We start from the raw sequence: 15,049 nt of genomic DNA, 5'->3' as shown, positions 1-15,049 counted from the left end.
ACTGCATTCAGCTCAGGTTTCGAATCAGAAGCTGGAGTAGAATCAGCTTTAGTATAACTAAAATATGTTGTGAAATTTATTGATTTGGGCCGGTTACTTTGCTATATTTAACAATAATAAAAAAGCTATGAATTATGTTAAGTAATTATGAAATATAAAAATAAATAATACTGCAAAAAGAGAGCTAAATGTCCAGAGAATTAGAGTTGGTTGGCTCATGGACCATTCAGAAATCGCAGGACGGAGTGGAAGAATCCGTACCTCACATAAAGAACTTCCTCCTGCTGAAAATAATACTGATGTACAAACATTTTCACCTCTACTCTTGTTCCCAAAGCCACGTCTGAAGCAAAGACTCTTGTTATTAGCCTCCAAGTGCCAAGGTTTTAAACAGAGCAACAACCATTATGTCACCTGCATCACCTCCATGATTTGCCACAGCTATGAAATCTATTGGTTGTTCAACAACCATGAAATTTATGCAGAATAAGCATTTTACAATTCTTGCAGTTTTATGTGTTGAAAGTGAGGCAGGATATGTAATATTCACTTTGTCTGTCAAACACCACTTGTTCTGGTGTCCAGAAATAAACACTTCAGCTTCATCTGAACTGAATGGAAAATGACAGTACCTCCAGTAAATTGATGTCTTGCTGCAGATTCATCATCAATTGTATGTTGTATCACATTTCATTTCTAGTGACACCTGAGATTGTATCACAGATCAATTCCAGCTGCACTGATAATCCATTTGGAAGGTACATTCTGACCAAAATCACTATTAGCGATCATCTGATCCTTTCATAAATACATCTGATCTACGGCTACCGGTTTCTCGAAACAATTTTCAATCAGTACTACTGCAATAATATCTGCTGATCTTCATCTGATATAACTACTCGTTACACACCTATTGCTGTTTCATCTGCACCATTTCCAGCTGCTCCAATTACAGTGAAATCCCTCACAGACACAACATGTATATTACTCCAGAGTTAAACAATTTTGAATAAAACGATGAAAGTCATTGACTTCAGAAAACCTTCTTTGCTAGAATGTTCTATCACCAATTCCTTGCCCACACCATGTCCATGTGACGAGAGGCACATGTCTGAACGGTCAGGGCCCATGGCCTGGAAAATCCAAGTTTAGAACCAAGAGACTTTTTTGAGACTTAGTCGAGAACAGTGTTCTGGATTAGCTACCTGACATGAACCTGCCAAGACTTGGAGATACTCGAAATGAGAGAGCAATTGTAAATGCAATTGCAGACTGAACCATTGTGGAGGTGATGATTAAGCATTGAACTTGAGTTGAGGGGTTATTTAAATTTCAAATCTTGGCAGCTGAAAGTGGCCACCAGTGAGTTGATCGGACAGTAAACTTTAAAAGGGCTGCGCCAGCAAACCGCACTCCAGAGAATTGGAACATCTAAAATGTGAAAGCTCTCATGCTTGTCAGTGTACAGTAACTGCAGGAAGAAGGAACAAAGATACTTGGTTAATAATTTCTTCAAACCTAAGTGTCTGTGTTTGATTGCAGCTATAACAGAGCCTATTACAACTCCTCCTGCTACCACAACTCCAACAACATTACCAAGCACTTCAGAGACAACAAGCACATCTACACCAGTCTCAACAACACAGAGCTTGACCACAGACCTAACAAGTGGATCAAGTACACTGATAACAACTGCTCCAAGCTCCACACCAGAGCTCTGTAAGTATCCAAGACTCTGTCCACGACAATGTGCATTGTATTTCTGATTGATCTATACAGAAAGTAACAGATCAAGTGGATCGAATCTCATTTTGTCATTAGTGGTGTAGAGGTAGCATCTTTGAATAAAGGTTTGGTAAGATTAGGAGACACTGATGGAATCATTTAGATCTGCGGACAGAAGACGTGCAGAGAGAATCAGTGAATGATTCATGTTCCTAACCAGTAGTTTGAGATTAAGTTAAAAATTCTGCCTGAAGCAGAATTCGTCTCCAATACACCTGCCCTTAACACTTCGGTACAACAATTGTTCCTGTTATAAATACTGCTGCTGGAATTCCTGCTATTACAAACTGCATAACCTCAGATTTAGAATCAGAAAACGCAGCATAAAGACTTTCAACATCACTGCAAGATGTTGTGAAATTTATTGTTTTGTGCTAGCGATATATTTCAATATATAACAACAATAATAAGACGCTATGAATTATGTGAAGTAATTAGAAAATGCTAAATTAAATAATGCTGATAAAGGAGAGCTAAATTTCTAGTTAATTAGAGGCGGTTGTCTCATCGTCCAATCAGAAATCTCATGATAGAGTGGAAGAAGAAGTTTCTGAAATAAAGAACTTCCTCCTGCTGAAAATAATACTGATGTACAAACAAAATTCTCAAGTATTTTCACCTCTACTCTTGTTCTCAAAGCCACATCTGAAGCAAAGACTCTTGTTTTTAGCCTCCAAGTGTCAAGGTTTTTTACGGAGCAACATTCGTTATGCCACCTGCATCACCTCCATGAATTTCCACAGCTATGAAACCTTTTGGTTGTTCGACAACCAAGGAACTTAGCCAGTATTGGCATTTTACAATTCTTGTCGCCTTCTGTATTCAATGCGAGGCAGGATATGTATTACTCGTAGTGTCGATCAAACAGCATTTGTTCTGGTGACCAGACAGTAAACAGTACAGCTTCATCTGAACTGAATGGAGCTGAGTGGAAAATGTCAGTTCCTCCAGTAATTTGATGTCTTGCTGCAGATTCATCATCAATTGTATGTTGTATCACATTTCTTTTCTAGTGACACCTGAGATTGTATCACAGATCAATTCTAGCAGCACTGATAATCCATTTGGAAGGTACATTCTGACCAAAATCATGATTAGTGATCATCTGATCCTTTCATAAATACATCTGATCCACTGCTACAGGTTTCTCGAAACTATGTTCAATCAGTACTACTGCAATAATATCTCTGATCTTCGTCTGATATAACTACTCGTTACACACCTATTGCTGTTTCATCTGCACCATTTCCAGCTGCTCCAATTACTGCTAAATCCCTCACAGACACAACGTGTATATTTCTCCAGAGTTAAACAATTTTGAATAAAAAGGTGAAAGTCATTGACATCAGAAAACTTTGTTTGCTAGAATGTTCTATCACCAATTCCTTGCCCACACCATGTCCATGTGACGAGAGGCACATGTCTGAACGGTCAGGGCCCATGGCCTGGAAAATCCAAGTTTAGAACCAAGAGACTTTTTTGAGATTGAGTCGAGAACAGTGTTCTGGATTACCTGCCTGATGAGAACCTGCCAAGACTTGGAGATTCTTGAAACGAGAGAGCAATTGTAAATGCAATTGCAGACTGAACCATTGTGGGGGTGATGATTGAGCACCGAACTTGAGTTGAGGGGTTATTTAAAATTTCAAATCTTGGCAGCTGAAAGTGGCCACCAGTGAGTTGATCGTACGGGAAACTTTAAAAGGGCTGCGCCAGCAAACCGCACTCCAGAGAAGTGGAACATATACAATGTGAAAGCTCTCTTGCTTGTCAGTGTACAGTAACTGCAGGAAGAAGGAACAAAGATACTTGGTTAATGATTTCTTCAAACCTAAGTGTCTGTGTTTGATTGCAGCTACAACAGAGCCTATTACAACTCCTCCTGCTACCACAACTCCACCAACATTACCAAGCACTTCAGAGACAACAAGCACATCTACACCAGTCTCAACAACACAGAGCTTGACCACAGACCTAACAAGTGGATCAAGTACACTGATAACAACTGCTCCAAGCTCCACACCAGAGCTCTGTAAGTATCCAAGACTCTGTCCACGACAATGTGCATTGTATTTCTCATTGATCTGTAAACAAAGTAACTGAACAAGTGGATCGAATCTCATTTGGTTATGATGGGGTAGAAATACCTCCATTGAATATAGGGCCAAGGAAGTTGAGAACACACTGATGGAATCATTTAGCTCTGCAGACAGAAGACGTTCAGAGAAAATCAGTGAATGATTCATGTCCCTGACCTGTAGTCTGAGTTACTGTTATAATTTCTGCTTGAAACAGAATTCATCTCAACTACACCTACCATTAGCAGTCCAGTAGAGCAACTGTTCCTGTTATAAAGCCTGCTGCTGGAATTCCTGCTGCTTGTGTTACGTATCCCGTAACTGGATAACTTACCAGCAAAGATAGAGAGGTCCGTTGAAGTCTGATGGCACTATTTTCAAACGGTTTTATTTATGAAGGGGCACAAAAGTAAGGTTAATACAAACATTCAGATAATGCACATCGTCAATACTCAATCTAAAGCGCGGGTATAGTAATAATCATCATTAAGAAATAATCTCGACTGTTGTCTAGGGGATAATATATTGTCCGTTGGAGATATAAAAGTCACTCAGAAGTCTGCAGGCTTCAGTCTTTTGGGGAATCGCTGGGTTTCACGTGTTTTAGAGAGATTGGTGAGGAAAGGAAAAAACTTGCCCGGGTCTTTATGAAGCAACTCCGTTGAATCAGGGAAGCGTTGGTTCCCCGTTGTTAGTTCAAAGTCCTTTTCGGTGTTATCAGCCACCCGCTCCCCAGGCAAAGGAGAGGCGGAACGCACGTGGCTTTGTATAGCTTCCCGCTAGTATGGGAGCGCTGAGCGATGGTGTCCTTCTGGTGTGTCGCTGGGGTACTGCCTCCTGCCGTCCCCTTTTATCTTGACTTGCAGAGTTGTAGATGTCCATCAAAGTAGGGTGATGCAATCCCCACCCCCACATTGCCCGAGGGTGTCCATATCCGTGGTGGCTGTCACGTAGCAGGGACGTGTCTCTAAGAACAATGGCCAAAACCGTTGCATTGTCTCTGTATTCCTGGGTCCGAGACCCAAATTAATAGTGATCTTGCGATTCTCCGGAAGGAGGGGGCTGCTCCCGCCACTTCGGCCCCTCAGAGCTGTGGTACATTCATAACACTTGAAACTCCTTTCACCTCAGTATAGAAGCAGAAGCTGGAGTAGAATCAGGTTTAATGTCACTAATATATGTTTTGAAATTTATTGATTTGGGCTAGCATTACCTTGCTATATTTAACAATAATAAAAAAGCTATGAATCATTTTAAGTAATTATGAAATATTAAATTAAATAATACTGCAAAAAGAGAACTAAATGTCCATTGAATTAGAGTTGGTTGTCTCATGGACCATTTAGAAATCTCAGGACAGAGTGGAAGAATCTGTTCCTCACATAAAGAACTTCCTCCTGCTGAAAATAATACTGATGTACAAACAAAATTCTCAAGTATTTTCACCTCTGCTCTTGTTCTCAAACCCTCATCTGAAGCAAAGACTCTTGTATTTAGCCTGCAAGTGTCAAGGTTTTTAACAGAGCAACATCCATTATGCCACTTGCATCACCTCCATGATGTGCCACAGCTATGAAATCTATTGATTGTTCAACAACCATGGAATTTAGTCAGAATAAGCATTTTACAATTCTTGTAGTCTTCTGTGTTGAAGGTGAGGCAGGATATGTACTACTCACATTGTCCCTCAAACAGCATTTCTTCTTGTGTCCAGAGAGTAAACAGTGCATCTTCATCCAAACTGAATGGAGGTGTGGATAAAATGTCAGTTCCTCCAATAATTTGATGTTTTCTTGCATATTCACCATTCATTTTGTGTTGTGTCACATTTACTTTCTCATTGTCACCTTAGATGGTAACACAAATCAGTTCTAGCAGCGCTGAAGATCTATTGGGAAGAAAAATGCTGTCCAAATTCACAATTAGCAATCATCTGATCCTTTCATAAATACATCTGATCCACTGCTACTGGTTTCTTGAAGCAATTTTCAACCAGTACTGCTGCAAGTATATCTTCTGATTTTCGTTTGATACAACTACTCATTACACACCTATTACTGTATCATCTGCACATTTCCAGCTGCTCCAATGACTGCTAAATTCCTCACAGACGCAATGTGTATATTTCTTTATGGGTAAACAATTTTGAATAGAAAGATGAAAGTCATTGACATCAGAAAACCTTGTTTGCTGGAATGTTCTATCAGCAATTCCTTGCCCACACCTTGTCCCTGTGTGACGAGAGGCACAGGTCCGAATGGTCAGGGCCCATGGCCTGGAAAATCCAAGTATAGGACCAAGAGACTTTTTTGAGACTGTGTCAAGAACAGTGTTCTGGATTACCTGCCTGATGAGAACCTGCCAAGACTTGGAGATTCTCAAAAAGAGACAGCCATTTTAAATGCAATTGCAGACTGAACAAATATTGAGCAGATGATTGAGCACCAAATTTGAGTTGAGGGGTGATTTAAGTATTGAAATCTAGAAAGCTGAACGTGGCCACCAGTGTGCAGAGCAGTCTAGAAACTTTAAATGGTCTGCGCCAGCAATCCGTACTCCACAGCGTTGGAACATATAAAACATGAAGGCTAGCACGGTCGAGTGTATAACATAACCGTGTGAAAAATGAACAAAGATATTTGTTTAATATTTTCTTCAATCCGAAGTGTCTGTGTTTGATTGCAGCTACAACAGAGCCTATTACAACTCCTCCTGCTACCACAACTCCAACAACATTACCAAGCACTTCAGAGACAACAAGCACATCTGCACCAGTCTCAACAACACAGAGCTTGACCACAGACCTAACAAGTGGATCAAGTACACTGATAACAACTGCTCCAAGCTCCACACCAGAGCTCTGTAAGTATCCAAGACTCTGTCCACGACAATGTGCATTGTATTTCTCATTGATCTGTAAACAAAGTAACTGATCATGTGGATCGAACCTCATTTTGTCACTAGTGGGGTAGAGGTAGCATCTTTGAATATAGGTTTAGTAAGGTTAGGAGACACTGATGGAATCATTTAGATCTGCGGACAGAAGACGTGCAGAGAGAATCAGTGAATGATTCATGTTCCTAACCTGTAGTCTGAGATTAAGTTAAAATTTCTGCCTGAAGCAGAATTCGTCTTCACTACACCTGCCCTTAACACTTTCAGTACAGCATCTGTTCCTTTTATAAATACTGCTGCTGGAGTTCCTGCTGTTACAAACTGCATAACCTCAGATCTAGAATCAGAATCCGGAGCATAAAGACTTTCAACATCACTACAATATGTTGTGAAATTTATTGATTCGTGCTAGCGATATATCTCAATATATAACAACAATAATAAGATGCTCTGAATTATGTGAAGCAATTAGAAAATACTAAATTAATGCTGATAAAAGAGAGCTAAATGTCTAGTCAATTAGAGGCTGTTTTCTCATCGTCCAATCAGAAATCTCATGATAGAGTGGAAGAAGCAGTTTCTCAAATAAAGAACCTCCTCCTGCTGAACATAATACTGATGTACAAACAAAATTCTCAAGCATTTTCACCTCTACTCTTGTTCTCGAAGCCACGTCTGAAGCAAAGACTCTTGTTATTAGCCTCCAAGTGTCAAGGTTTTTTACGGAGCAACATTCATTATGCCACCTGCATCACCTCCATGAATTTCCACAGCTATGAAACCTTTTGGTTGTTCGACAACCAAGGAACTTAGCCAGTATTGGCATTTTACAATTCTTGTCGCCTTCTGTATTCAATGCGAGGCAGGATATGTATTACTCGTAGTGTCGATCAAACAGCATTTGTTCTGGTGACCAGACAGTAAACAGTACAGCTTCATCTGAACTGAATGGAGCTGAGTGGAAAATGTCAGTTCCTCCAGTAATTTGATGTCTTGCTGCAGATTCATCATCAATTGTATGTTGTATCACATTTCTTTTCTAGTGACACCTGAGATTGTATCACAGATCAATTCTCGCAGCACTGATAATCCATTTGGAAGGTACAATCTGACCAAAATCATGATTAGTGATCATCTGATCCTTTCATAAATACATCTGATCCACTGCTACCGGATTCTCGAAACTATTTTCAATCAGTACTACTGCAATAATATCTCTGATCTTCGTCTGATATAACTACTCGTTACACACCTATTGCTGTTTCATCTGCACCATCCAGCTGCTCCAATTACTGCTAAATCCCTCACAGACACAACGTGTATATTTCTCCAGAGTTAAACAATTTTGAATAAAAAGGTGAAAGTCATTGACATCAGAAAACTTTGTTTGCTAGAATGTTCTATCACCAATTCCTTGCCCACACCATGTCCATGTGACGAGAGGCACATGTCTGAACGGTCAGAGCCCATAGACTGGAAAATCCAAGTTTAGAACCAAGAGACTTTTTTGAGACTGAGTCGAGAACAGTGTTCTGGATTAGCTACCTGATGTGAACCTGCCAAGACTTGGAGATTCTCGAAACGAGAGAGCAATTGTAAATGCAATTGCAGACTGAACCATTGTGGGGGTGATGATTGAGCACCGAACTTGAGTTGAGGGGTTATTTAAAATTTCAAATCTTGGCAGCTGAACGTGGCCACCAGTGAGTTGATCGGACAGGAAACTTTAAAAGGGCTGCGCCAGCAAACCGCACTCCAGAGAATTGGAACATCTAAGATGTGAAAGCTCTCATGCTTGTCAGTGTACAGTAACTGCAGGAAGAAGGAACAAAGATATTTGGTTAATAATTTCTTCAAACCTAAGTGTCTGTGTTTGATTGCAGCTACAACAGAGCCTATTACAACTCCTCCTGCTACCACAACTCCAACAACATTACCAAGCACTTCAGAGACAACAAGCACATCTACACCAGTCTCAACAACACAGAGCTTGACCACAGACCTAACAAGTGGATCAAGTACACTGATAACAACTGCTCCAAGCTCCACACCAGAGCTCTGTAAGTATCCAAGGCTCTGTCCACGACAATGTGCATTGTATTTCTGATTGATCTATACAGAAAGTAACAGATCAAGTGGCTCGAATCTCATTTGGTTATTATGGGGTAGAAATACCTCCATTGAATATAGGGCCAAGAAGTTGAGAACAGACTGATGGAATCATTTAGCTCTGCGGACAGCACACGTGCAGAGAAAATCAGTGAATGATTCATGTCCCTGACCTGTAGTCTGAGATACTGTTATAACTTCTGCTTGAAACAGAATTCATCTCTACTACACCTACCATTAGCAGTCCAGTAGAGCAACTGTTCCTGTTATAAAGCCTGCTGCTGGAATTCCTGCTGCTTGTGTTACGTATCCCGTAACTGGATAACTTACCAGCAAAGAAAGAGAGGTCCGTTGAAGTCTGATGGCACAATTTTCAAACGTTTTTATTTATAAAGGGGCAAAAAAGTAAGGTTAATACAAACATTCAGATAATGCATGTCATCAATACTCAATCTAAAGCGCCGGTATAGTAATAATCATCATTAAGAAATAATCTCGACTGTTGTCTAGGGGATAATATATTGTCCGTTGGAGATATAAAAGTCACTCAGAAGTCTGCAGGCTTCTGCCTTCTGGGAACCGCTGGGTTTCACGTGTTTTAGAGAGATTGGTGAGGAAAGGAAAAAACTTGCCCGGGTCTTTATGAAGCAACTCCGTTGAATCAGGGGAGCATTGGTTCCCCGTTGTTAGTTCAAAGTCCTTTTCGGTGTTATCAGCCACCCGCTCCCCAGGCAAAGGAGAGGCGGAACGCACGTGGCTTTGTATAGCTTCCCGCTAGTATGGGAGCGCTGAGCGATGGTGTCCTTCTGGTGTGTCGCTGGGGTACCGCCTCCTGCAGTCCCCTTTTATCTTGACTTGCAGAGTTGTAGATGTCCATCAAAGTAGGGTGATGCAATCCCCACCCCCACATTGCCCGAGGGTGTCCATATCCGTGGTGGCTGTCACGTAGCAGGGACGTGCACTTCACACAGGTGTCTCTAAGAACAATGGCCAATACCGTTGCATTGTCTCTGTTTTCCTGGGTCCGAGACCCAAATTAATAGTGATCTTGCGATTCTCCGGAAGGAGGGGGCTGCTCCCGCCCCTTCGGCCCCTCAGAGCTGTGGTACATTCATAACACTTGAAGCTCCTTTCACCTCAGTATAGAAGCAGAAGCTGGAGTAGAATCAGGTTTAATGTCACTAATATATGTATTGATATTTATTGATTTGGGCTAGCATTACTTTGCTCTATTTAACAATAATAAAAAAGCTATGAATCATTTTAAGTAATGATGAAATATTAAATTAAATAATACTGTAAAAAGAGAACTAAATGTCCATTGAATTAGAGTTGGTTGTCTCATGGACCATTTAGAAATCTCAGGACAGAGTGGAAGAATCTGTTCCTCACATAAAGAACTTCCTCCTGCTGAAAATAATACTGATGTACAAACAAAATTCTCAAGTATTTTCACCTCTACTCTTGTTCTCAAAGCCACATCTGAAGCAAAGACTCTTGTATTTAGCCTGCAAGTGTCAAGGTTTTTAACAGAGCAACATCCATTATGCCACTTGCATCACATCCATGATGTTTTGTGCTAGCGATATATTTCAATATATAACAACAATAATAAGACGCTATGAATTATGTGCAGTAATTAGAAAATGCTAAATTAAATAATGCTGATAAAGGAGAGCTAAATTTCTAGTTAATTAGAGGCGGTTGTCTCATCGTCCAATCAGAAATCTCATGATAGAGTGGAAGAAGAAGTTTCTGAAATAAAGAACTTCCTCCTGCTGAAAATAATACTGCTGTACAAACAAAATTCTCAAGTATTTTCACCTCTACTCTTGTTCTCAAAGACACATCTGAAGCAAAGACTCTTGTATTTAGCGTGCAAGTGTCAAGGTTTTTAACAGAGCAACAACCATTATGCCACTTGCATCACCTCCATGATGTGCCACAGCTATGAAATCTATTGATTGTTCAACAACCATGGAATTTAGTCAGAATAAGCATTTTACAATTCTTGTAGTCTTCTGTGTTGAAGGTGAGGCAGGATATGTACTACTCACAATGTCCCTCAAACAGCATTTCTTCTTGTGTCCAGAGAGTAAACAGTGCATCTTCATCCAAACTGAATGGAGGTGTGGATAAAATGTCAGTTCCTCCAATAATTTGATGTCTTCCTGCATATTCACCATTCATTTTGTGTTGTGTCACATTTACTTTCTCATTGTCACCTTAGATGGTAACACAAATCAGTTCTAGCAGCGCTGAAGATCTATTGGGAAGAAAACTGCTGTCCAAATTCACAATTAGCAATCATCTGATGCTTTCATAAATACATCTGATCCACTGCTACTGGTTTCTTGAAGCAATTTTCAACCAGTACTGCTGCAAGTATATCTTCTGATTTTCGTTTGATACAACTACTCATTACACACCTATTACTGTATCATCTGCACATATCCAGCTGCTCCAATTACTGCTAGATTCCTCACAGACGCAATGTGTATATTTCTCTATGGGTAAACAATTTTGAATAGAAAGATGAAAGTCATTGACATCAGAAAACCTTGTTTGCTGGAATGTTCTATCAGCAATTCCTTGCCCACACCTTGTCCCTGTGTGACGAGAGGCACAGGTCCGAATGGTCAGGGCCCATGGCCTGGAAAATCCAAGTATAGGACCAAGAGACTTTTTTGAGACTGTGTCAAGAACAGTGTTCTGGATTACCTGCCTGATGAGAACCTGCCAAGACTTGGAGATTCTCGAAAAGAGACAGCCATTTTAAATGCAATTGCAGACTGAACAAATATTGAGCAGATGATTGAGCACCAAATTTGAGTTGAGGGGTGATTTAAGTATTGAAATCTAGAAAGCTGAACGTGGCCACCAGTGTGCAGAGCAGTCTAGAAACTTTAAATGGTCTGCGCCAGCAATCCGTACTCCACAGCGTTGGAACATCTAAAACATGAAGGCTAGCATGGTCGAGTGTGTAACATAACCGTGTGAAAAATGAACAAAGATATTTGTTTAATACTTTCTTCAATCCGAAGTGTCTGTGTTTGATTGCAGCTACAACAGAGCCTATTACAACTCCTCCTGCTACCACAACTCCAACAACGTTACCAAGCACTTCAGAGACAACAAGCGCATCTACACCAGTCTCAACAACACAGAGCTTGACCACAGACCTAACAAGTGGATCAAGTACACTGATAACAACTGCTCCAAGCTCCACACCAGAGCTCTGTAAGTATCCAAGGCTCTGTCCACGACAATGTGCATTGTATTTCTCATTGATCTATACAGAAGGTAAAAGATCAAGTGGATTGAATCTCATTTTGTCAATAGTGGGGTAGAGGTAGCATCTTTGAATATAGGTTTAGTAAGATTAGGAGACACTGATGGAATCATTTAGATCTGCGGACAGAAGACGTGCAGAGAGAATCAGTGAATGATTCATGTTCCTAACCTGTAGTCTGAGATTAAGTTAAAATTTCTGCCTGAAGCAGAATTCGTCTCCACTACACCTGCCCTTAACGCTTTGGTACAGCATCTGTTCCTTTTAAAAAATACTGCTGCTGGAATTCCTGCTGTTACAAACTGCATAACCTCAGATCTAGAATCAGAATCCGGAGCATAAAGACTTTCAACATCACTACAATATGTTGTGAAATTTATTGATTTGTGCTAGCGATATATCTCAATATATAACAACAATAATAAGATGCTTTGAATTATGTGAAGCAATTAGAAAATACTAAATTAATGCTGATAAAAGAGAGCTAAATGTCTAGTCAATTAGAAGCGGTTGTCTCATCGTCCAATCAGAAATCTCATGATAGAGTGGAAGAAGCAGTTTCTCAAATAAAGAACCTCCTCCTGCTGAACATAATACTGATGTACAAACAAAATTCTCAAGCATTTTCACCTCTACTCTTGTTCTCGAAGCCACGTCTGAAGCAAAGACTCTTGTTATTAGCCTCCAAGTGCCAAGGTTTTAAACAGAGCAACAACCATTATGTCACCTGCATCACCTCCATGATTTGCCACAGCTATGAAATCTATTGGTTGTTCAACAAGCATGAAATTTATTCAGAATAAGCATTTTACAATTCTTGCAGTTTTATGTGTTGAAAGTGAGGCAGGATATGTAATATTCACTTTGTCTGTCAAACAGCATTTGTTCTGGTGTCCAGAAATAAACACTTCAGCTTCATCTGAACTGAATGGAAAATGACAGTACCTCCAGTAAATTGATGTCTTGCTGCAGATTCATCATCAATTGTATGTTGTATCACATTTCATTTCTAGTGACACCTGAGATTGTATCACAGATCAATTCCAGCAGCACTGATAATCCATTTGGAAGGTACATTCTGACCAAAATCACTATTAGCGATCATCTGATCCTTTCATAAATACATCTGATCTACGGCTACCGGTTTCTCGAAACAATTTTCAATCAGTACTACTGCAATAATATCTGCTGATCTTCATCTGATATAACTACTCGTTACACACCTATTACAGTTTCATCTGCACCATTTCCAGCTGCTCCAATTACAGCGAAAACCCTCACAGACACAACATGTATATTACTCCAGAGTTAAACAATTTTGAATAAAAAGATGAAAGTCATTGACTTCAGAAAACCTTCTTTGCTAGAATGTTCTATCACCAATTCCTTGCCCACACCTTGTCCCTGTGTGACGAGAGGCACATGTCTGAACGGTCAGGGCCCATGGTCTGGAAAATCCAAGTATAGGACCAAGAGACTTTTTTGAGACTGTGTCAAGAACAGTGTTCTGGATTACCTGCCTGATGAGTACCTGCCAAGACTTGGAGATTCTCGAAAAGAGACAGCCATTTTAAATGCAATTGCAGACTGAACAAATATTGAGCAGATGATTGAGCACCAAATTTGAGTTGAGGGGTGATTTAAGTATTGAAATCTAGAAAGCTGAACGTGGCCACCAGTGTGCAGAGCAGTCTAGAAACTTTAAATGGTCTGCGCCAGCAATCCGTACTCCACAGCGTTGGAACATCTAAAACATGAAGGCTAGCATGGTCGAGTGTGTAACATAACCGTGTGAAAAATGAACAAAGATATTTGTTTAATACTTTCTTCAATCCGAAGTGTCTGTGTTTGATTGCAGCTACAACAGAGTCTATTACAACTCCTCCTGCTACCACAACTCCAACAACGTTACCAAGCACTTCAGAGACAACAAGCGCATCTACACCAGTCTCAACAATACAGAGCTTGACCACAGACCTAACAAGTGGATCAAGTACACTGATAACAACTGCTCCAAGCTCCACACCAGAGCTCTGTAAGTATCCAAGGCTCTGTCCACGACAATGTGCATTGTATTTCTCATTGATCTATACAGAAAGTAACAGATCAAGTGGATCGAATCTCATTTTGTCATTAGTGGTGTAGAGGTAGCATCTTTGAATAAAGGTTTGGTAAGATTAGGAGACACTGATGGAATCATTTAGATCTGCGGACAGAAGACGTGCAGAGAGAATCAGTGAGTGATTCATGTTCCTAACCAGTAGTTTGAGATTAAGTTAAAAATTCTGCCTGAAGCAGAATTCGTCTCCAATACACCTGCCCTTAACACTTCGGTACAGCAATTGTTCCTGTTATAAATACTGCTGCTGGAATTCCTGCTGTTACAAACTGCATAACCTCAGATTTAGAATCAGAAAACGCAGCATAAAGACTTTCAACATCACTGCAATATGTTGTGAAATTTATTGTTTTGTGCTAGCGATATATTTCAATCTATAACAACAATAATAAGACGCTATGAATTATGTGCAGTAATTAGAAAATGCTAAATTAAATAATGCTGATAAAGGAGAGCTAAATTTCTAGTTAATTAGAGGCGGTTGTCTCATCGTCCAATCAGAAATCTCATGATAGAGTGGAAGAAGAAGTTTCTGAAATAAAGAACTTCCTCCTGCTGAAAATAATACTGATGTACAAACAAAATTCTCAAGTATTTTCACCTCTACTCTTGTTCTCAAAGACACATCTGAAGCAAAGACTCTTGTATTTAGCGTGCAAGTGTCAAGGTTTTTAACAGAGCAACAACCATTATGCCACTTGCATCACCTCCATGATGTGCCACAGCTATGAAATCTATTGATTGTTCAACAACCATGGAATTTAGTCAGAA

At 40.0% G+C, this 15,049-nt stretch overlaps 1 protein-coding gene across 1 annotated transcript in view; it reads left to right on the top strand.

Moving 5' to 3' along the window:
* The window catches only part of LOC132403417 (mucin-3B-like), a 190,493-nt gene that overhangs the window by 55,823 nt on the left and 119,621 nt on the right, over window positions 1-15,049 (top strand). The window contains exons 20-25 of the mRNA XM_059986826.1: window positions 1,543-1,719; window positions 3,641-3,817; window positions 6,549-6,725; window positions 8,642-8,818; window positions 11,931-12,107; window positions 14,018-14,194. Of these exons, the coding sequence (XP_059842809.1) occupies window positions 1,543-1,719; window positions 3,641-3,817; window positions 6,549-6,725; window positions 8,642-8,818; window positions 11,931-12,107; window positions 14,018-14,194 (1,062 nt within the window). The remainder of the gene's footprint in view (window positions 1-1,542; window positions 1,720-3,640; window positions 3,818-6,548; window positions 6,726-8,641; window positions 8,819-11,930; window positions 12,108-14,017; window positions 14,195-15,049) is intronic.

Source organism: Hypanus sabinus, chromosome 2 (genome assembly GCF_030144855.1).
Source record: "Hypanus sabinus isolate sHypSab1 chromosome 2, sHypSab1.hap1, whole genome shotgun sequence".
In the NCBI taxonomy this organism is placed as follows: Eukaryota; Metazoa; Chordata; class Chondrichthyes; order Myliobatiformes; family Dasyatidae; genus Hypanus; species Hypanus sabinus.
This window is presented reverse-complemented; position numbering and strand designations above follow the sequence as displayed.